The 23,714-nt window shown below is 42.8% G+C and overlaps 1 protein-coding gene and 1 long non-coding RNA gene across 3 annotated transcripts; one reads left to right on the top strand and one right to left on the bottom strand.

The window, feature by feature from the left end:
- Positions 1-315: 315 nt before the first annotated feature.
- LOC133953833 (protein AF-17-like) lies at positions 316-23,400 on the top strand. Of its 2 annotated transcripts, none has more exons than XM_062387956.1 (20): positions 316-741; positions 1,342-1,421; positions 1,513-1,567; positions 1,691-1,800; positions 6,003-6,106; positions 6,635-6,728; positions 7,574-7,681; positions 8,344-8,433; positions 8,599-8,746; positions 8,885-9,715; positions 10,241-10,434; positions 10,975-11,092; positions 11,285-11,351; positions 11,700-11,848; positions 15,553-15,753; positions 16,448-16,524; positions 17,307-17,480; positions 18,651-18,744; positions 20,243-20,455; positions 20,541-23,400. In XM_062387956.1, the coding sequence occupies exons 1-20, from the start codon at positions 633-635 to the stop codon at positions 20,564-20,566; spliced, it is 3,042 nt and encodes a 1,013-aa protein (XP_062243940.1). In that variant the 5' UTR covers positions 316-632; the 3' UTR covers positions 20,567-23,400. The 2 variants fall into 2 exon arrangements, with proteins under 2 accessions (XP_062243940.1, XP_062243939.1); XM_062387955.1 differs by having other exon boundaries at positions 318-741; positions 17,307-17,665.
- LOC133953834 (uncharacterized) lies at positions 10,343-12,620 on the bottom strand. Its single transcript, XR_009920727.1, has 3 exons — positions 12,115-12,620; positions 11,607-11,811; positions 10,343-10,437 (listed from the first exon to the last, which is right to left on the bottom strand). It is a non-coding gene; the product is annotated as an uncharacterized LOC133953834 (long non-coding RNA).
- Positions 23,401-23,714: the final 314 nt, after the last annotated feature.

The following is a 23,714-nucleotide window of genomic DNA, read 5'->3' as shown; positions in this document are numbered from 1 at the left end:
TGTATTGACATATGTCGTTTAACAAGTGTTTCTCAGTCTGTGGATGTTTGTCTCTTCAGGACGTCGGATGGTGAAATAGCCTGTAACTGCTGCCCTGCTGTTCTGTGGCCATCCTGAGGATGGCGCTGTTGAAGCAGAATTGATGGAGAAACAGCGGTGTTGTTAGAGTGATCCACATGTTTTTCTAATGTCACGTATAAAATGATCGGAGAGAGGCGGGGGGGTGCGGATGATGTTTAATCACAGCGACGGGTCATTAGAGGTGAATAAGAGAGCCCGAAAAACATGAGGCTGAAAAGTGATACGAGGTGAATAAAACAACAACAACAACAATAAGTTGCCACCTTTGCTGCGACTTTTTATTCCGACCCAGAGGAGCAGGAGCAGGTCTGAGCATGCGCACTGCATCGGTTCTAGGGGGACGGGGAGGACATCACGGAAAAAAACGTAGCGGCAGCACCACACACCCCACGCCGAGATTTCCTCTCTGCGCGGCGCTCGAACTGCGCGACGGACGCGGCCCGCGACTATGCCCGGTGCGGCGCTGCGATGCGGGAGGACCACTTGACAGGCCGGGGTGAGGTCTGAGCCGTTGCCGGGAGGGGATTCACATTTCTTCATATGGGAGCAGCATGCGGGAAATGGTCGGAGGTTGCTGCGTGTGTTCTGACGAGCGAGGCTGGGCTGAGAACCCGCTGGTTTACTGTGATGGACACGGCTGCAGCGTCGCGGTGCACCAAGGTAACGTTAGCCGCTGTTAGCGTGCGAGCGCCGGGCAGCCGCGGTCTGTGTTGGTCTGTTGCTGTCTACGTGCGTGTGTGTGGATGTGTGTGGGAGGGGTCGGTAGGCGTGCTGCTGTGTGTTGTTTCCCCTCAGCACACACACACACACACACACACACAAACACAGGGCCAGACAGGGTGACACGGAGCCTGGATGGCGCCTCGATGGCACCGTGGGTACGTGTGTGTGTTTATGTGTGTTAGTCTGGCTCGAGAGGCGTGTGTTTAGCGCCAACTGAGCCAGGCGGCCCCTCCGCGTTGGACACTGGGTTGCCCTGTGTCCATTTGCTTTGTTGCGCCTGTGAAGTGGGAGCATGTAGTGAACTTACAGGAGGTGAGTGCAGAACCTCTACCTGGGGTCTCATCTGCCGCCTGAACCCAACATTATGTTAGCTCCTGTAAGTCAGTGAAAGTGCCACAAGGTCCGATAAAGTCCGATTAGTTTTAGGCCGATTCATTCATATACAACTTGTGTGTGTGTGTGTGTGTGTGTGTGTGTGTGTGTGTGTGTGTGTGTGTGTGTGTGTGTGTGTGTGTGTGTGTGTGTGTGTTGTGACAGCATGCTACGGCATCGTCCAAGTGCCCACTGGTCCGTGGTTCTGTCGAAAGTGTGAGTCACAGGAGAGGGCGGCTCGCGTGGTGAGTACATCTTCCCAACACATGACACAGACCATCCATCCATTCCTGCCGCATCCCTTCCTACTAATGACACGCTCTCTCCTTGCCCCAGAGGTGTGAGCTGTGCCCCCACAAAGATGGTGCCCTCAAGAGGACGGACAGCGGAGGTGAGTCTCCCTGAAGCTGCAGGACGAGCCTCCTCGCCTCAGACCACACTGAAGCTGCAGGTTTCCACTTTATTCGTAAAGAGTCTCATCTTGCCATTGACTCACTGCCTTTCTCTCCACCAGGCTGGGCCCACGTGGTGTGTGCGCTTTACATCCCAGAGGTGCAGTTTGCCAACGTCCTCACCATGGAGCCTATCATCCTGCAGTATGTCCCCCATGACAGATACATCAAGGTACTGACCACACTACAGCCTGGAGAAAATCGCACCAAAATATACAACATGTGCAAAGAACAGCTGTGTGTCCACAGGACTTTGTGGAAGTGTGATGCACTGACTCGATATTCCGGAAGCTCTGCCTCTGTACGCTCAGCGAAGGGTATCAAAAAGAATGTAGACAAAGCTCTTTTTTCTTCTACCTGGAGAGGGTGTTTATATGTTTTGGCCTTTCTATATTTATTGGATGTAGGGTAATATAGAAACAAACAGGAAACACGTTTTAGGACACACAACAAAGACCCTGGGCAGGAATGGATCCAGAAACACCAATATTTTGATATTAACCAGATTAAGCCAATAGCCTGATGAAGACGCTGCGAGGTAGATCACTATATCCTAATTCCCTGAACCCGCAAAAGGTCAAACTTTGAATAAGCAATAAGCAAATAAAAAATTTGAATATTCTGATATTAGTCGCATATCGCAACATGTTTATGTCTTAATCAGATTAGTGGAGTTTTTTTCCGACATGGACTTGTACAGCAGATACCAACCGTTTAAAAACATTTGCCAACTGTGTCGAAAAGATGGAAACATTTTAAAAAGTTGTTGTGTTTGCAAAATTTGGAATGCCTAAAATGATATATGACAGCATCACACATGAAACTATTTCAAGTTGTGGTTTTAAAACAGGCAGAAAAATGTGGGCATAATGACATGAGGTATAATCATACTATGCTCAGAAACTTGTATATATGAATGGAATATTATATTAGCAGCTCCCACTAACATCATAATCTAAATTATTCTGAATAAGGTCGGTAGTCAGAATGATGGGAACGTTGTGGATATGTGCTTTAACCATTTGGTTATCAGGGCACCTCAACATTTTAAGAGATGATTGCAGCACCTATAACTGGTTTATTGCACATCTGGTCTTTTCAAGACATGTCAAACACAGGACTTTTGATGCAAGTAACAAGGTATGTCACCAATCCTTGATCAGAGTCATGTTTACCTGTTCTGCCTCCTGAAAGATTTTCCTTTTGACCACATGTTTAGAAGTGTTGGAGTTGTTGTTTGGATCTCTAACTACAAACGTCAGATTTGGTTTCAGGCCCTTAACAAATGGAGCAGGGACCTAGTTTTAATCTGAACTGGTTCCCATCAGTGTCAGCAGTCCCACGGGGGAAATCCATCATAAAAGAGAAAAAAACGGCACCTTAACATTTCCACCAACGACTTGAGCTTTATGAAACTTTGATGAAACAGTTTTAAGACACATTGGAAGAAGCACAACTCAAGTTTCCCCCGGAACGGGAAAACAGTTCAGCTCCACATCACCATCGTTCCCTCCGCCTACACGTAACCCAGAGCGGAATGGGGCAAGGTCACGCCTGCTCTCTGGAGGTTGTTGAAAGTCATTCTGGGAAGTGTGGGAGATTTTCAGCTGAAGTAGAAATAAACGATGTAGGTTGAGGGAGAGTCAAGGAAGTACAGTTACCACAGCTCAACACAAACAACCCATTGTGATGTATTTAGCAGTGCTTAAATAGTGAGTGAGATACATTCCCTGGCTGCTTCCTGGTATTTGTATCACTAGTGCAGGACTGGTTCCTAACCATGTCTGTTAGGAATGGACTGTTTGCTTGGTCTGTGGCTTTCTTTCTGAAACTGTCAAAGTGACCTGTTACCAACTGGGATCTGTTTGTTTTGCACAGATTTTTTTTGTCAATGTTTTTCATAAAATTGAAAAATGAATTTGCTTTATTGCAGTTCATGTGTGTGGTTTGAAGATTTACTTAACACTTAATATCTGGGGTTATTGTTATTTTTGTAGATTGAATGTCGACTTTTTCAGAGGTTTTGTTAAGCAGCTAGCCAAAGTTCACAACTTTTTAAAAATAGAGCTTTGTATTTCCAGTCTATATAAAGCGTTGCACCAAAAAAACAAGCATACTTTGCAGAGTAATTGCTAAAGAGGAAGTGATTCTGCGAATGTTGCTGCCACGAAGGAGATAGGCACCCATGACTACCGGGTAGGTCTGTCAGTCAGATATGGTAGATAAAAGAAATACTGATTATCAGAACGATCTGGCAGGCCTGATATTGTTGCTGGTGGGCCAGTTTTGACCCACGGGCCACCAGATTTCGGCCAATGCTCAAGTTTGTCTGAGGACGTAGGACGTGTTGACCTCGGTCCCTGACTGTAAGGCTCATTTTGCCTGTTCATTCATATTTTATTTATATAGAATGGGTGTTTCCAAAGCTCACCAAATTTGACACATGCCAAGTGTGAAGCTGATAAAACGGACGGTTTGTGAGATATGCTTTCCATGTACAGACAGACAGACGTTTTTTGAATTAGAAATTACATAGACGTTAATCTCTATGGGTTTGGACTGTTGGTCATACAAAAAAAGCAAATACGAGACCTTGGATAATTAAAATTAAAAAAAATTGTTATACATATAAAACAATTATTTGATAAACAGTGTCCACAGGGAATCTTAAGTCTATTTTCCATGTAATCTCTATAGTAATGGAATGGTGGTTTAATGGTGCATTGTGGCTGATGTAACACAAAGACAATGGGACCTGTACCATGCAGTGTAAGATACAGTGAACAATCACACTGGGTATAAAGATGTGCTTACACGTTCAATAATGCTTTTGAAATGTTCTGCCCATCCAACCAACCGTGAAATCACAGACTCGGTCTCCAGCCATTATAGCTTTATCATGCATCAGCTATCTTGTAACTGTCTCGTTTCTTCTGGTCTGTACAGTCTGTGATATTTTGCAGACTATGTAACACAGACAGTGAGCGCCGAATCCACCATGAACCAGAACAGGCCTTTTAAAGCCATGCACATTACAGAGAAATCAATATTTGACTCGTGGACTCATTGGGCTGAGCAGCCAGTCAATGCCGTGTGTTAGAGTGTGTGTGTGTGTTTTGTGTGGGTGTATGTATCCTGGTGCATGCCTGCATATAAATCTACACATGTGAGTCTTTTTGTGCCGGGTTTCATATTACTTTGTCAGCTACAGTAAATTGCATGCAGCTTTCCCCCCGTCAGAGCCATTCATCCAGATTCTGCTGCCTGAATTCCTAGACAGCGTTACAATGGCCGGCCAAAACTCGAGAAGCCACTCTTCTTTTTTTACACGCTCGGTGTAGTTCATTCTCTGGCCTTTCATTACACGGCCAACATCCTCGGAGGGGAGAGCAGCCTAGGATGTGTGGAGGAGAGGAGGAGAAGGGGAAAGGGGAGAGAAAAGGCGACAGAGAGTGGTCGGGAGTGAAAAGGTAAAGAGCCCGCTGTTCCTTTGTCTTGCACCTGTTGCTAGGCCTCTTGAGCCCCCCACCAGTCAGCCGTGCTAGCTGGGGAAATCTGAGGGAGAAGTACAAAAGCTGTGTGTGTGCGTGAATGCGTTTGACTGCTCGTGTGTGCTCTGGTGTATGCTTACGTGCATTTTGTGGACATGTGCGCTCAGTTTCACGGCAGTGAAGCCTGATGTGTACAGGATGTGCAGATCCAGCCTGAAGATCTCAAATTTACAAAGTCTAGTCTGGACATGATGTTTTTTTTTTTTGGTGTCGCATCAATGTGTGTCCTGCAGATTGTTATAAACCATTCCACTTCTTTACTGTCATAACTTAACTTTTACTTGAGTCGAAATGAATACATTTTCCTTTCATCAAGATATAGCTCTCTTTTGAGGATACTCGACTAGCGACAGTTGCTTTGATGTGAACTTTTTTCACAACATCTGGTGAACAGTTACGTTGTGCACAGAGCAAACTGTGTTTCTGTTTGAAAGCTCCATCTGTTTGGTTTGACAAGCAAAGCTTCCTAATCATTTACAGTTTAGCTGCGGCTGAACTTACATTAAGAAGCTGTTTATCTTTGCAGCACCGGAATCACAGTAATTCACCAGATGAAAAACAATATAAATCATTTGAGATAAAAAATAAAATAAGTAATATAAAATAATGACTCCTATAAAAGTAAATGATCACCATAGTTTGTATGAATGCATCAAAGTACCCTGGAGCACTGGTGCAACAGATTGAATCAAACCTTGCAATACTTAAAAGACTTTTCACACACAAATCATTTTCTAACAAGCAAGGATTCTCTGTGATCTAATAAAACTGATGTGTCTCTGTCCTCTCATTTCCTGTCGTCCCCATCTTGTTGTGGCACCAGACCTGTTACATCTGTGAGGACCATGGGAGGGAAAGCAAGGCTGCCTGTGGAGCCTGCATGACCTGCAACAGACAGGGCTGCAGACAAGCTTTTCATGTCACCTGGTAAGTGTTACCTTCGGTGTGTTTCGTCTACAGCTTGGTGATATTTTGGACAGCCAGCTGGCCAATATAATTTTAAAAATACAGTTTGCCATAACCAAGAGACAGATATATTGGACATATATGTGTCAACTGATATGTTGAGATGTAAAGTAGCAGCCGGTTTAGGCAGAGAAAGGTTCCTCAAAGTGCATATTTGTATTTCCCTTTGCTGTGTTTGTTGAACCGTGCCTGCACTGTTTTTTCTCGCTCTACTTAGTTATCTCTGGATTTGTTCCTTTTGATGTTGTGTAAGCTGAAACTGATTCTTATCACAGAATGCAGAATTGTGTCTTCTAAAATCAGGGTTGAAAGATTGGCTGCCACAGTTTTGTATGTGCAGAGATGTGACAATTAACCCATCCTACCTTGATCGCTGATAAAACATTTTACTTGACTTGGATGACATCCAGGTTCGTGGGTGTGTGTGTGCGAGATATCTTTATCACCCTGCTTCCTTTCCCCTCTCACCCTGTGATGCCCTGTGTCCAGTGCTCAGATGGCCGGTCTGCTGTGTGAGGAGGAAGGCCCAGAAGCTGACAATGTGAAATACTGTGGCTACTGCAAGCATCACTACAACAAAATGGTAAAGTCTGCTGGTGAATGCACTGCAAGGTTTAACGTGACTGCTGCTGCTGTTTTTGTTAGCAGCTTGTTGAACTTTAGGGCGGACACTGCTGTTCTGCCATTATGCCAGCAGGGGTGTTAGTCACAGCTGATTAATGTCTGTGTAAGTGGGCGAGCCAGAACATTGAGACAGGATGCCAATGCTGTTGTGTGGTTCAGGGTTCTATAAACATAACAAGGGTCCTCTCAATAGCCGTATAGTCTGATCACTGTATCAAAGGGGCTCTCGTGTCTAGGGGAGCAACAGATCCCAGAATTCACAGGTTGGATCAAATCAAGGTTTTCAGTCTCCAATTGGATTTTTTTCAACTCTCATTTAAACATAAACATTGTTCATAAAGTGTTTATCAACCACACCGTCAGTCAGACCTCATCGTTACAGCTGCAGCTGTGCATGTACCCATGGCCGATTCATTGAATTTCCATTTAAGATTATTTATTCCAACGATTATGAAAACAAAGTAATCAACATAAAATGATTATCATCTCACATTCTTTATTTCATTCTGTTGATAACAAGTTCATTTTTGAAGATTTATAACTAGCATCTATATGTGAGCTGTAGAGGTCCAATTATGCAAATGTGTTTTTTTCCGTAGGTTAAGGCCATGTGACAGTCATCATGCTAGGGTAAAAAACAGCTAATGTTTGAAGCAGTTTTTGACCAGACAGTTGTGAGAGAGAGGCGTCTTCTCAACTATCTCAGCTTAAAAGCAAATAAGCATAATGTCATGAAAGCCCTGCAGCTATGTGGTTTTATTTGATCATGATTTAATTCCCACTTTCCTTATTTGGTTCTAACAGCAGAAGAAGTTGCGCTCCAGTGAAAATACGAGCAGTTCCTTCAGTCTTTCCAGGGGGCGCTCCAGCTCTCCCTCACAGGACAAACACCACCACCACAGGCAGAGGAAGGTAAGCACTAAGGGGGCATCGACGAATCTACCTAATGATTACAGACACTGCACTAGTATTATACATTTAGATTTATATAATCAGATCTACCAAGAAAAAAGTAGCTCTGTTGTGGCTGTATGCCTCTACTTAATGAAATGAAATGAAGATAAACCTGTGTTGTTTTTTTAAGGAATAATCATATGTTATGTTTTGGCCAGTTTGAAAGCAGTAGTACACACAGATGTTAGAATTTGTGACTGTAAATCTAAATTTAAGATTAGCTACCAAACTTTTGCATTGAACTTCTGGGTAAAATAGGTTTGTAACTGTGGTAACTGATTGCCAGAACTGTGGTCAGTTGTTGAGCTGTGGCTCAGGAGATGGAGCGGGTCGTCCACGAACCAGAGTGACTGTGGTTTGATCCCTGGCTCCTCTATTCCACATGCCTACATATCCTCGGGCAAGATACTGAACCCCAAATTGCCCCTGACGGCTGTTAAAGACAAAGGGCTGCACATAGATGCACTTTATGATTCTGTGTGTGAATGGGTTAATGTTAACACTGTATTGTAAAGAGCTTTGAGTGGTCATCAATAGCAGTGTTTTACACACTGTATGCCTGGCAGGACCTGGTAGGACTCCTTACATACCTTAACCCATGTGAATGTGTGTGTTTTCAGAGTCATAAGGATAAAATAAGGCAAAAAGAGTGCTACAAGAAGTCGTCTGACGGCCTGAGTACATCAGTGACATCCAGCAGCATAGAAAAGGTAGGAAACCTTCTGTAAAGTTACATTTTGAGGGAACCCTATTGCCTCAGTCAGTACGAAATGCCAAATTCATTGAAACACCTTGTGAAGAGCTGTACATTTTTTGGGAAAAATAAATTGAATAACAAGTTGCTGTAATGTTTGTGTGTGTGGATGCGTGTGCAGATCTCCTCCAGTCACCACAGTAGCAAGGATATTGAGGGGAAATCCAAGAAGCTGAGCTCACACAGTCATGTTCATCGCAGTAAAAAGATAGGAAGCACTGGAAAAAGCTGCTCCTCCTCCTCCTGCTCCTCCAGTCCATTCAACACAGGTAAGAAATGAACAATGTTGAGAAGTTGTTGCTTTTGTTAGGGAAAAAGTCAGAGGTGCTAGACAAGGTGATATAAAGTCTACCATGACGATTGAGTTTTTTTCTTTTTTTATCTCTGTGTATGTCCTTCTCTTGGAGGTGGCTCCTTGTCTTCTGCTCAGGATTTCCATCAATTCTCATCTTCATCCCGCCTGGAGCGGGACCCTGACCGAGGAGTTGATGACCACAGTGGAGAGGAGCGCAAGGAGCGACACAGGAGGCCGGCAATCCAGGAGGACGAGGATGAAGAGGACGACGAGAAGGAGGAGGAAAAAGAGGAGGAGGAGGAAGAGGAGGACAGTAAATACCACAAGCCACCAGCATTGACTCCTGCTGATGGCCCACTGGCAGGATCCCAGGGTCATGACAGGTCAGAGAGCAACTCGAATCCTTTCGAGAACAAGGTCACCATCTCCACCTTTGGGTCCATCATGCGCATCACCTCCTCGTCAGGGCTGGGCAGCAGCAGTAAGATCCGCAAGATCTCCTCCTCAGGGGATTACAAACCTTCCAAGTCTCTTTGCAAGCCGTCTCAACTGAGCACGCCACCTATCCTAGAGGAGGCGGACCAGGAAGACAAAGCCACACCTCCACCACTGCCCCGGGAGAGGAGGCACCGCGGCAACAAGAAGAGCCGCCATGGTCCAGGGCGCCCACGGGGAAGCAAGAACCGAGAGAGGAGGGAAGACGAGCTTCACCACCACCATCACCACGCAGCACCTCCTCCTCCTCCACCTCCTCCTCCTCTTCCTCCTCCTCCTCCAGCCTTAACCTCCTCAGTCTACCCAAGCCCATCCTCCATCCCCCACTCCACCTTCCCCTCGACGCTACCTCCCACCTCTTCCTCTTCTTCTTCCTCTTCCTCTTCGTTCTCCTCCTCCTCTGTCGGTAGTTTTTCCACAGGCCGTGGTAACTCACTGCTTGGCTCTGGTGAGTCCTTGTGAGCGGGTGTGTGTGGTAGCCCCCAAGTTTCCTGTGTGTGTGTCAGAGAGCGTAGAAAAAACTGTCCCTGTTTGCACTTTGGTGTGTTCACTTGCAGTGTAGTGTCAAAATGTTTCCATGACACGTATGCCCTGTCAGCACCACAGGAACAGCTTATCTGTATATCAGCACCTTGTAGTAGAGCAAGCAACTCAAAGTAAAAGAGCCCATCAGGACAAAGCCAGATACAGTTTCATGGAACAGTTTTAAATAGATATGGTTTATACGTTCAGAATATTTAGTAAATCTGCCTCAGTTTATTTGTGTGAGGCAGAGAGGTTGTCCTAGATAGTGGTTTGTGGTTGCACTGCACACGTCTCTGTGGTAGTTTTCCTGCCCTGCTTTCAGATTCTCTCATGGACATGAACTCAAAGGTGCTGTGTGTGCCTATCTTTAGCGGTCTCACAACTGAGGTGATGATGAAAGTAATTGAGAAATACTTTCTCCACTGACTTTATTCCCCTGGTTGCGCAGGTATCTACTCCAGTCTCAAGGACCCTCTCACACTGGGCGGGGGTGTCTCCAGTACTCCTCTCTCCCTGGGCGGAGGGCTCTGCAGCACCGCATTGTCCCTAGGGGGGGGCATGTGTAGCACCTCCTCAGGACTCCTCCCATCCCATGTCTCCTCTCTCTCTCTTCCATCAGTCAGCACTGTCTCCAACACACAGGTACTGCACACAAACTGATCGGTCATGATGAAGTGTTTCAGACTGAAAAGCTCTTTACTGTATCAGAACCACTGCAGAGCTGCTGTTTCTGTGTGTGGGACAGTTTTCCAATTTAGTTCAACACTTAGAATAAACAATAAAACATATAAACATAATTAATGAATGAGTTCATCATAAGACAATTGATCTACAGCTATTATCAAATCAAAAACTATTTTAATAAGGTGCAACACCCTCTGACCTTAACCCTAGATTACAGTGAGGAAAAACATTAAAAAAAACTTTTAACAGGGAAAAAATACATCTATTGTATTAGCACCATTTGATATAATGTTGTGTAAAAACTGGTTATTAAACTGGGAGCTCACGTTGCATTGTTTTTCAAATACATCAAGCATGAAAGAGACCCTTGTGAGACACTTGATATAGTGTGGCCAATCTTTACAGCCATCTCTAAGGCATCATAGCTGTCATTTTTTAATCTGTATTTAAACGTCCTATCCATATAGTCCAGGTGAACCTTTCCTCACTGTGTCACAGGTCCCTCCAGGTTCCAGTACCTCTTATAGCCTGACCTCCACCCAGCCTTTCGCCAGCTGTCTCTCCACAGCCCCGCAACAGCTGCCACTACTGAGCCAAGCCCAGACCTCACTGCCAGGTGAGAGGAGGACAGTGTTATAGAAACTGAAGCTAGTTTAAGACAAGCTTCCAAAGTAAAGCCTCTTCTGACTAAACTGCTCTTCCTTCTTACAGGATCTAACATTAAACCTCCTCTCACAGCACAACAGACACTACTCTTTAGTGAGGAAAAGTACATGTGAAGTTCATGAGTCTCTGCCTCTGTTCTCAGAGTCCGACCTCGATGACTGTCGCTTTCCGTGTCAGGGGAACTCACCAAGAGAGAGTCTTTCATCACAGTAAGTCTCTTTCTGTACTTTTTCAACTGTATTGGTGTTGCAGGATTTTACACTCTCCTGTTGAAAATGATTGAGCAGGTTGTGACAGGGAAGTAATCTAAAACACAGGCTCTGGTCTCTATCTCCATCAACGATCAAGCATTTTAATACATTTTCTTTGGGCTGTAGCTGTAGTCAAATCAGTATGTATTTCAGCAAACAACAGGAAAATGACAGCAACAACTAAAGTGGATTAGATTAAAAAAAACTACCAACCACAGCGTATTGTCAGTAATTTCCTCTTGTGCCTGCAGCAGTGACTTTTCAGTGTTTTGGACTCCCTGTTATTTTCTCCTCCTCTTCAACCAGGTCTCCCATGAGCTGTCTTCCTCTTCTGTTCGACCAGAGAGATGGGCTGTGTGCAGGAGTCAGAGCCCGTCCAGAGAACGTCCCTCCAGCCAGCTCCCACATAGAGCTCCTGCTGGAGAAACATGGAAACGGAGAGATGGGAGCCAACAGTGAGTCAGCCTGAAAAACAAAGCAGTGGTTCACATGTAGTTCCAAGAGGAAACTTAGAAAAATAAGATGATTCAATGGTCACAAAAGAAACTAGAATGTGCACATAGCTCTGCCGTGGTCCACCAGTCCTCTTAAGACCTCTTAAATTCAACCAAACTACACAAAATTACACACACTCATAAATATAATGAATTTGTTATCATCAAGATCTAGAAATTATACCCACAAACATCAATCAGTCCTAATGTGGAACCGTTAAACTCACCAACTTCACACTTGGCATGTGTATTCTCGATGGCCCAGGAAAATGAAGTGTCAAATTTGAAGGTTTTTGTTATGTTTTCTCACGATGTCACAGGAGTTACTGTTGCTGATCTGAGTCATTTCTGCAACATCCATAGAATCACTTCCTGCTATTTTGAAGTAAAAGTAAAAGTAACCTGTTAATTTTGTTGCTGCTTTGCTTTTGATTGAGCTGAATTACGTTGAGAAGTTGTAAAATTGGGACGGATGATTATGTCAGTTTCTCAACAGTCTTCGGAAATAGCAAATCGGCAATGTTTAAAAAAGTTAAAAAAGTATAATTTAAAATCAAATCAAAGCCACACAAATGACAAGTAATAAAGTAATTTCAGTTTAATTTCATGAGAATCCTCCGCACCATAGACTGTTTATAAAAAGCTCTGAATACAACACCAAACAAAGTGGAAGTATATAGCAGAACTGTTTGAGTAGAACTCACTAATGACAAGGAGTGATTCCAAGGCAGCTCCGGAGCATTAACACAGACCAAATGTCCAATCTAACAATGTTAAAGAAAGTGAATCAAATCTTCCTGGATCCATGTGCCAAAGTTCTTTCGCAGAATGTTTGTTAGGATCGTTTTGGCTTAATCCTGCTGAGGGTCAGGGGTGAAAACATAACCTCCCTGGCAGAAGCCCAACATGCTGCTTTCAACTCTTGGCTCTCAATGCATACAGCTCGTGAGAAAACCGATTTTAAATTAGAAAGCAAGGGGAGGAGAAATCCCGCTTTTGTTGAGCTGCTCACAACTTCTCGAGGTATTAACCTCAGTTGAAGGTTCTCATCTAGCTTCATTTCTTTAAATGAATTTCTTATATAGTGAAAATCTTTTGAACCAGTGTGAAAAATGCTTGGTGTAATTTGCCCATGATTATTTTTACTTAGACTATCTCGGCTCTGTGAGAACACATCCTGGTGCTATTTAGAGATGATGACTGCCCCTGTGGCGCAATGCTGCGACTGAGCTGAAAGCAGCTCCAGCAGTGTCGCTTCTCACGGGCCCTCAGTCTGTTAGATTCCTGTTCTGCTCTCTCCTGAGTCAGATCCCTCACTGCCTCTTTCTCTGTCATCAGCTGGCTCTGTTTTCTTTTTTTATTCTTAGCTACTTTTTCTTTCTCCACCCAGTGCAATCATTATTGTTCCATTTTTCTTCCTCTTTCTGATACGTCAACCACTGTCTCTCTTTGTGTGTACCATAGTTTCCTCTGTCAACATCCATCAGGGAGCCTTTCTATTTTTACCCAGATTTCAGAGTTTCTCGTAACTGTGTATGCTTTTATGCCTCTCAGGGTTCACTTTAGACTAATGAATGTTTATTGCTGCTCTGCAGAAACGAGAGAGGAGAGCGAGGCAGTTCTTCCTCTTTCTGTGATGCTGGGCCTGCTGCACACACAGCTCCATAGAAAATTAATTAAGTAGCATTTCGAGGATTGCTTTGAATCTCTAGCTCAGCTCTTGGGGCACTGCAATAAACTTAACATGAATGATAAAACTGAACATCCAGTTATATCACGACTACATGTCAGAGCTTTAATAAAAGTTTATGACTCAATTCTCTCAATGAAAGCTTTGACAATCAGTAATAGTGTAAGTGTGTAGTAATGGTGCTATAATGATCCTGATGAATGATGAATGATTAATAAATTAACGGAGTTAAGCTAGTGCACTTTGCAAGTTCTTGCAAATCATTCATCTTATCACACTTGGCCTGTGTTTTGTAAATTTCCTGCAAAGGTGCAGTGCCTATTCTGGAGCAGTTTGGACATGCAATAGGTTCAACATGAATAAATAATTGAATAAACAGGCGACCAGCACACTGTAGCAGTCAGTGGGGGTGGGGCAGTGTGCCTTCAGTCTGTGGACAGAGTTTAACAGGTCTTTTTCTACCTCCTCAGATAAACTATAGCAGTGGTTGGCAACTGGGTCAAACCGCAGGTCAAAATCGACACCATATCATTTAAAAATGTGATTATTTTTATTTCAGCATATTGGAGACACTCATGGGATGTAATCTCCTTCAGGGCACCAACATTCATAGAATCACTTCCTCTTTAGCAAGCTTTCTTCAAAGTAAAAGCACAATGTTCATTTTGTTGCTGCAGTGTTTTATATCGAACTGAATTACAGAGTTTACATTTTGAAAGGTGTGAACATGGGTCTGAAGATTGTGTCGGTTGCTTAACAAACGTGTGTAATAAGCGTCATGCAATATATGTAAAAACAACACAAATTCAGTAAATCATTCAAACTATAAAATCTTCTTTGCAGATTAACCAGGTAGGATGAACACAAAGTTTTCTAACTTCACTCTTCACCATAGATTGTTTATTAAAAACTCTGCACACAACGTCCAGCACACAAACAATAAAAAGTGACGGTATATGAGGAGGACTCGCTAATGATAAGGATTCATTCTAAAGCAGCTCCAGAGCCTTAACACAGGACACGAGAACAGAACATTCAAATAAACAGGTTTACATTGGGAACTGTACTAGTTTATTGTACATTGCTAGAATTGGAAGGCCAGATTGAATGACTTAAAGAAGTGAACAATGTATTGTTTACATTTTCCAAGCAAGTGTTTCAAAATAAGCTGGTAAACATGGGAAATCTAAAAATAATTATTATATATTTTTAACTTTTGTTACCTATTGCTTTATTATTTTGGATGGAATTTGTTTGTTGAATATGAGGACCAATGTAAAGGTGGCGGTCACAGTCTAAAGCACAGCTCAGGTTACTGGTTGTGGGTATTTTACTTTCTATTATTGATAGTTTAACCATCACTGATGTATCCTCATACATCCAGTATATTAACTGGCTTATGATTCACCAGTTCTCGTTACTTAGGCGACATTATGAAAAGTAGGACAGTTACTGACCTAATTTTTATGCTTCCGTGCCATCGACAGTCATGTCTGGACGTATTGTGTTTTTGGGGTTGTCTCTCATGAATATTATATCTCAGGATACCTTCAGCACCCTGCACGGAATTTCTTCAAATTTGGCCCAACCATTAACTTGGACCCGAGAATGAAGTCATTAGATATTTGGGTGTCAAAGGTCACAGTGACCTCGGCCCTAACTCGAGAATTCATACACTTTTCATGCATGACAAAATTCAACAGGTGTCTCGTAGGGTACATTGATGATGTGTTGATATTTTATGAACAAATTGTCAAAGATCAATATCATTGTGACATTTTTAATTAGGCAAATCAGTTTCTGCTCTATATTTAATCATAACTTAGGAACTAAAGGTGGTGACTGTATTTTACCTGTAAAGAGTTGTTTAGACGAAAAAGGAGCAATGATTATATTCATTTTTTTTATGTATTCAACAACATTAATAATATAAAGTCCATTATTTATATTTAAACTCTACTCCCTCCCCCTCTAGTTGTGGAGATGCTCCAGTCGCTCCACTCCCTGCAGCAGGAGAACCAGCGCCTACAGGACCAGATCCTCAGCCTGACGGCCAAGAAGGAGCGGCTGCAGGTGCTCAACACGGAGCTGGCTGTGCCTTTTCCTCCACACGTTTATTCCGCCCTGGGCACCTTGCACACTTCAGCACAGATCAACTTCCTGTCATCCACCCAAGGTGAGGTTATTCATCTCTTCGACCTACTTTCATATCAAACCTAAGGACACACTGTTTCTCAGATGTCAAGTTGTACACTGCCCACCTGCTTTTACTGTGCGTTCACACACACCTCAGAAGGTCCCATTTCCCAACACGTGAAGTCATTGTTCCGACTTCAGTGCAGTTATGTGCTTTGAAGTCCAAACGTGGAAAAAACATGGACGCTGTAAATGTGTTTGACAATGGAAACTATTTGTAGTGATCACGTTTGTCCTGGGCCAAAATGAGCACTATAAAGGGTTGATTACTGAAATCCAATTGCTGAAGTTCTGCATGATAATCCAAGAACTTGAAGGAAAGGTAACATTGCGAACTTAAGTATGCGTGCGCGCCCACACACACATACACTGACTCTGGTGCTCACTTTGCGGGCATTCATCAGCCAGTCTCACACGCACTCTTCTGTGCGTTAGTTCCTGTCCTGCTTTCTCCCCACAACAGTCCAACTGCATGCTCCATATTAAAACATCAGTGTATTATATTCTGGTGATCCCTCTCCATGAGCTCATTAGACTGTCATTGAAATAAATATAGGGATTTATTGAGTGAAAAAGCTTTTTGTAGGGTGTGTTGTGACAATACAAAACTTTGTGGCTTATGTAAAAGTTTGATTTTGTATTTTTCACCCTGTGTTTGTACCTCTCTCCCTTAGACCTTCTTAGCACCAATAAGAGTCCCCTGTCCAAAAGCTGCTTCTTGAATGACACCTCCTTTGTTAACTCATCTGAGGTGAGAAGCCGTAGATCATGTGTTACACATTATACTGACCTGGATCAAACAGTATCAACAAGTGTGTCTCTGCTTCCTAAACCTGTTTGTATCAAGAAATGTGTTCGTCTGACCCTCAATTCACAGGATTTCTTAGGGGTCTTAAGGGGGGACTTACAAAGTCTTAAATTACATTAAATAGATAAAGAAGTTATGTACTTGATCTTAAATACACATAGGTGGGTCTTGTTATTGCTTTTTTCTTTTAAGAGAAATGTTTTGCATGCACAGTTTGTAATGTTTCTGTGTGTTGTGAGTCTTCCTCTAAGATAAAAATATTAACTTGCTTTAATGAAACTACAAACAAGACAAACTCACCGTCTACGAAGACATTGGTCACACTCGGCTTGAGTTTGGGATAGAGTATGGAAAACTACTGCCTGTCGTTTGTGAGATAATGATGTGTTTTTAGTTTTTATCTCTTTTTGGTTCCTTCATCTTATTTTCTATTATGGGGGAGTAATTCTTGGACTCCAATATTCCTCCATATCTGTCGTCCTTGACATAAATCTAGAATTTAATTTGTTGAGGTCTTTAAAAGGTCTCAGAAAGTTTCGATTTACCTTGTTGAAACCTGCAGAAACTCTGATACAGTGATGAAAATGATAAACAATATGTTCTCTTACTATCAGATGTGTACAGACTCTATTTTTTTCACTGTTAACTGATCCAGTTAGGAACTGGATTCACATTAATAGCAAGCTGACACCTGCAAAAGCTGACTTTTCCCCTCTTTGTTCCAGGAGCTCCACTCTGGTAGTCCATCCCGCAGCAGCTCGTCCCTCTCTTTCCAAAGTACTCCTCCTCCTCAGCAGAGTCCGGCCTCCTTCAGTCAGCCGCTGCTGAATGGCCTGAGTCGAGGTCTGAGCGACGGTCTGGGGACCATGAGTCAGGCTGGCAGCTCCTCTCTGCCGATGGTGGGTGGGCTGATGGCGTCTCTTGCAGGAAGTATGAACGGTGTGCTAGGAAGCCTGAACGGTGTGATCCAGTCTCCGTTGCAGAACGCCCCACAGCCCACACTCCCTGCTCTGCGCCCCCAGCCTCCACCGCTCAACCCACAGGCACTGGCACAGGGCTTCCAGCTCCCCAAGAGTGTGAGCCCGTACGTACCCAGTACTGTCTGACTTTCAGTCAGCTCAAGTGATCAAAAATGAATAGTTTCCTTTTTTTAAAGGTGTTAAAAAATGTCCGACAGCTGACAAAACTTTACTTAATAATATAACGAATATTATAATATAATACGGTTGTTCTGTCTGTTTTATGTACTCAGCTCTGCTTTTATAACTATGATATTCACTGCCACTAGATATCGCACTTGCACCTGCATGTCAGACCAAAACAAATGTTACATCAGCCACACCTCCAGCCACAACTCCCCCCTTCATTCAGGTTCCCAGTAAGTTGCTGCTGCACCCAGTGGAAATGGCCCCTAAACACACAGAAGAGCAGTTAGCCTATATGAATACAAAACCTTTTTCCATTTTTACAAAGCATTTAGAGGAGAGCCAACAGAAAAGCAACCCAGTTAGCTGCTGTGCAGCCTTGGAGAATGGATCTGTTGGATCTTCTTCATAGGTTGGTGCCTCTTGGGAGGCACCAACCTATGAAGAAGAACACCTCCTCTTAGGTGGAGGTGTTTTTTTCTACTTATTCTGGAGCTCTGCTCACTCTTGCAGCCCTGAGCGCAGCACACTCTCACCAGGATTGGATGGCGCTGGCTGCTAGTTAGCATTCTATCATTATATAGCCTCGTCACGCTGTGTGTCAACTGTATACAAATAAGGTGTAGCTGTGGTGTTTCTGGTTAAACGGCACTGCAGCGAGGAAGTGTCAGGTGTGTCACAGCGGGAAAAGGGAGGGAAATGACCCTGTCCACTAACATGTTTAAACCTGAGGTGTCTCAATGACACACTAACATGAATGTGTGTCTGGACCAGCTACCAAAACAAAGAACCGGGAAGCTCGGACCACAACACATTGAGTAACGCCATCACTTCACTGGTTCTTCACATGCTGAATTCAATATTGTGTATATATATATATATATAACCTTTAAAGTGTGGGTATGTTGTTCCTTGTGTTTTCAGATCCTCTCTCCTGTCAGAGCAGCAGAAGCAGCTTCTTCTAGAGCAGCAACAGCCGCAGCTCCAGCAGTTCCTGGCCTCACAGAACTTCACTCCAGTAATGAACTTCTCTCTGTTACTTTATCTTACTCTCACCTGTATTTTCACACTAGACTATTTCTCTCAGGATGTCTAAAAATATCTTTGATTAACATAGAGTATTTTTTCTGACTTATGACCGAAATAATAGCTGTGTCTCAATTCAGGGGCTGCATCCTTCATAGAAAGGGAAGGCAGCCTTTATGGACTACGTAGAGCTGGCGGGTTCTGTTTCCTCTTTAAAAAGTGGTTAGTCACTGAAGCTAAACGAATCCTGGGATTGTTTGGTCCAGTTTCTCAGAGATGAAAGGAAGCATATGTCGGCCACTTTTGGAGGAGCCTTCGATATGGGAGATGTAGTCGTGCCGCTGTTATCCTATCGTTCTTCAAATGCAGCCTCCAAAGAATGCAGCCCTGATTTAATACACAGCTAATGTTATTCCTCTCTTTGTGGCCATAAACTTAATGGGTAAAGGTGGTTGGACACCTACACATTACACCTCCAGGAACTTTTATGACATCCCTTTCTAGATCTAGATAGACATTAACATGGAGTTGGTCCCCCATTTGCAGTTGTAAAAGTTTCACACAAAGTTGGAGGCAAAGAATGGTCCGAAATGTCTGAAGCATTAACATTTCCCTTCACTGGAACTATGGGGCCAATCCCACCAATTGCAATGGGTCTGAATGAAACACCTGAATTTGATGATTAGATGTGTTAATTAATACTTTTGTCCTGATAGTGTAGGTATGTACACATGTTCTCGACTAGTCTCAGCTGTCAATCATGACATGTTACCCTGTTTTTATAGAGCTAAACAACGTGGTTAATTTCCTGAGAAGTGTTTTTGATTATTGGTGATAATATTCTAACCGAGTCTTTAAGACATAAACTGTGTTTGAAGAAAAAAACTTTTATTTGCAATGTCAAGGAGAAGTACTACACTTCCCACAATCCTCAGGTGTAATACCGTAGTTTTGATAAGGTAGCTTGCTGTTACCATGGAAATATTTACCACAGTGACAATCAAGTTGGCTACAATGGGAACGGTTCAGCGTAACATTGACCACAGAACAACCATGATTTATCTTTCTTATATGATGCAATTTTTAGAAATGAGGAAAAGAAAATCCCAAAGGGGAAAATCTCTAGAACAAGGTTAAGTTCAAAAAGAAGTCATTGGAAGAGGATCGTTCTCGATGGTTTATGGGATGAAAAGCTCCTTCACTCATTTCCAACATTTTTTGTTTTGGAAATCAAATGTTTTATGGTCAAGATCCGTCTCATAGATGGTCAGCCGATTTTCTGAAACCGCAATGGATTAAATAAAAGGGATAAAAATTGAGCTGTGCAGCATTTAAGACCTATACTGTAGCCAGCCACCAGGCGGCGGTCAAGTTGTAATGGCATCCATCTGTTTATGCAGTCTATGGTTAAATAGGTACAAACAGAAACTCATATGCCATCGTCCAGTCTCACACGTGTCCTGACTGTAAACGTTCTGCTCCTTCACCAGGAGCAGCAGGTGGTGGTTTGCCAGATGCTGCAGCAGCAGAGACAGAGGGAGCTGCAGCGCCTCACGCTTACAGGAGCACTCACCTCCACCCCAAACTCACCCATGATCGCCCATTCGCCCAACCTGATGTCCTCTGCCACAGCCTGCCCCCTGCAGGGCGGCCAGGGAGGCGGCCTCTTCACTCTGCAGGACCAAGCACTTCACAAGCCGGGGGTGAGCAGAGCCGCAGGATTTCTCATTTTAAAGGTTGTCCTGTTTTGTTTCCAGTTTTTGAAACCTTGTGTAATTTTGTTTTCAGGGTGGAGGAGAAAAGGGCGGAGATAAGAATGGGTGACGTCTCTCGATAACACAAGAGCAGCTCAAATGAAGATGCCGGGTGTCACACCACCCACTTGAAAAACTGAAGTCCACTTTTAGACTTGTGAACGTCTTTTACTCTCCGTCATCTTTATCTTAAACACTCTTTTATGAATGTATAACAGGATGGACTTAAATTTCAAGGTGAAGTTTTTTCGTGTTTTGAAAGTCTTTATATCAGAGGTTCTTTTCATAGATTTTTTTGTGTAGGCAGCTTTCAGAGAGCATGAATTCCGTGGTCTCTTCTTAAATTGCACTATTTTGTTAGTTAGACCAATGGGGCTGCTGACGAAGGCAGAGCCCGAGTTCCTGCTCGTCCCTGCAGGTACTGTGTGGGCTTTTTTTTCCTGACTTCTCAAGCACTGACCGTTCATGAATTCCCTCCACTCAGTCAGTGAGAATCACAGCTCTGCCCCTTGTTGCAACCTCACCTGTCTTCCTTGATATGTCTTCCCGTTGTCTTCACCCCGCCCAGATTTCATGCGGATCTTCTCTGTCGCAGCCTCTCACAGGCTCTTACCGTGTAAAGCATGAATATACTGTCACTTTTCAATGTGTGGTCGGTGGCGTTTCAACATGAAGCTAGTTATTACCTCAAACGTTTTTGCCACCTACTTTCCATTGTTGACATTTTGTGCTGACTCTTTACTACAATAGTCATATTTAATGGATATAAAGGCCCACCAAAAAATCCTGGTGTTAGCTCAAAGGTATTAAGTCATGTAACTGTAAAAATGGCACGCAACCCTCTCATCAAAAATTAGAGCCACCAGGTTTTAATCTTAACGACCACAAGAGTTTCTAAAGCCTTTTATATCCTCCCAGTTGCTGTCGAGATTAAGCAGATGAAACCAAACATTTGGAAATTGTGAGGAAAAAGAAATGAGTAGTTTTTCCTAAAGAAGTGTGCACTTTGCATGTTAGAAGTTAACAGAGCAAATTAGTCATCAACACAGAAACTTAATAAAGGATGCTTGGTACTAACCAGGCCATTAGGTTTTTGATTGATAAGAGTATTTTGCACTCTATCCTCAAGTGTCAGCTTATGTTACTTCCATACGTAGATCCTTTTCTTGTTGGACGACTAGTGGTTCTTTTAGCAATACTGGATAGATAATGAATGCCTTAATGATACTAGATTTACAGAGAGAACCACGAGCCCAGAGGCTCACTCTCCTGCTGATTTCCTTCAATAGTGTTTTATATCTGGGGTTCACAGAGGGGGACATTACTGAGGTGAACTCACTCTTCCTAAGCTCATTTACTTTTGCTAGCGGACTGAGGATTTCAACAATTGTGAATAACAGTATAGTGATAACTGAAGTGTCAAATCATTTTTCTATTGTAATTTTTGTGTCAAGATGCAATGATCTTGAGTTGTTTGTGCTTCAGTGAACTGAGACGGATTTATTGGAAAAACAGTGCGCAGTGGTGTCATAGGAAGACGACCGAGACGTAAAAGTTAAAGTGTAACAGACAGTGGATTGCCAATGCAGGGCTGTTAGAGCCCATCTAGACGTTAGCCAGTGTAGAGACTCCAGCCCCTTTTACTCAGCCTGTTGCATCTTTGTATTCAACTTTCCAGTTCTGTGTGAAATGAACAGACATGGAATGGGGTTGGCTTTTCTGTCCCACCTGAATGGCAGACATTGTCATAGTTTGTTGAATAAGGGAGCGGCAGCGTGGCGGGTCAGTCGTCGAGCCTGATTTTGGAATGTGGGCATGTTATCTCAAACCACACATGTGGTTGTTTAAGTGTAAACAAGCAAGGGCGACATAACAATGGGTCGTCTTAACTGCAATATGTCTGTGTAAAAGGGGCTTATGATAAAAAAGCTTCTTCTCCTCCACTTCATCATGTGACGGCTGTTTGCATCCGTTTTCTCTCACATTCATCTCTTACCCTCAAAGTAAGGGATTGTTTTATCAGGTTTTTTTCCCTGTGTTCTTTACCAATATCTTCTTGGCCTTTTAAATATTTTGTCACTTTTTTTCCTCGAACATGATCTCCCATACATGTGATACGTTGAGTGATAGTTTGTTTTGTTAGCAGCTAATGTAGACGTCAGAAGGAATTTAAAGCAGCTCACTAGTCGCTGATAAATACTGTAGCAATGCCAGAGGGAGAACGTTGATTCTGTTGATAAAGACATAAGCCGACGTGTTGACATGACTCTGAGTGGGAGGAGTGTTTCGCCCACCATGTCCTTACGAGTCGTCTGTCACACACCAGGTCCAGGACTGAGGAGCGGTGCGAAGGATTTCTGAGGCAGTTTCTTTCTCATGTTGCACTGGGGCACTTTGGGCCCAATTGTAAATCGTTTTTTTTAAGTACCTTTTCAATTTTGTTGGAATACGAGTTGTATACTTCAATGTTTGTGTAAAAACACATTCATTTTTTTAAGCTTTGAAGTTTGAGTAAGCAAGATAATCCTTGTTCTGAATGTCGTACTGTGTATCTTTTATGTATTACAACATTTAAGCACCTGGCTTTGAATGAGGTTTGATGGAGAGCAAGTTACCTATTGGGAAATGAGTTGCATGAAATGCAGTGATGTCTCTCAAATGTATGGCTAAATACCAAGTAATAACTATGCATTATTTGAAATGCATTGTTCCCTGAAGAAGAAAAAAGAAGAAATTTAATGAAATGAGCACTGAAGTTTAAAAAGGACATGCACTTCGTCATTGTACAGTGTATTTGAGATTGATCAAAATGGAATTGACAATATTAAGATTAAAAGCCCTGTAAAGTATTTTGATATTTTTGTGTGTAAAATTAAAAAAGGATTTTAAGACGACTTTTTGTCAATAAATGTATTTTACTGAGTTGTTTTACATGTTCTCTTGGGTGTTGAATAATTCAGCAGTGAATAGTCTGTGTGCCTGACATTGTGATGGAACTCAACACTTTACTTTGAAAGTAATTGTCAAACTAAGTTGTGATCTGACCTGAATGACACAGTTTCACTTGTTTTAATGTAGATAATATCGCTTTAAAGGTTTGTGTGTAAGACTGAGGTGAAAGGGATCTATAGGCAAAAATGTAATTTAAATTATCCTAATGATGTTTTCACTAGTGTGTTTCATCTAAATTGTACAAATTGTTGTCTTC

This window comes from Platichthys flesus, chromosome 5, assembly GCF_949316205.1.
Source record: "Platichthys flesus chromosome 5, fPlaFle2.1, whole genome shotgun sequence".
Taxonomy (NCBI): domain Eukaryota; kingdom Metazoa; phylum Chordata; class Actinopteri; order Pleuronectiformes; family Pleuronectidae; genus Platichthys; species Platichthys flesus.
The sequence above is the reverse complement of the archived record's forward strand: the minus strand, read 5'-3'. Positions and strand labels throughout refer to the sequence as shown.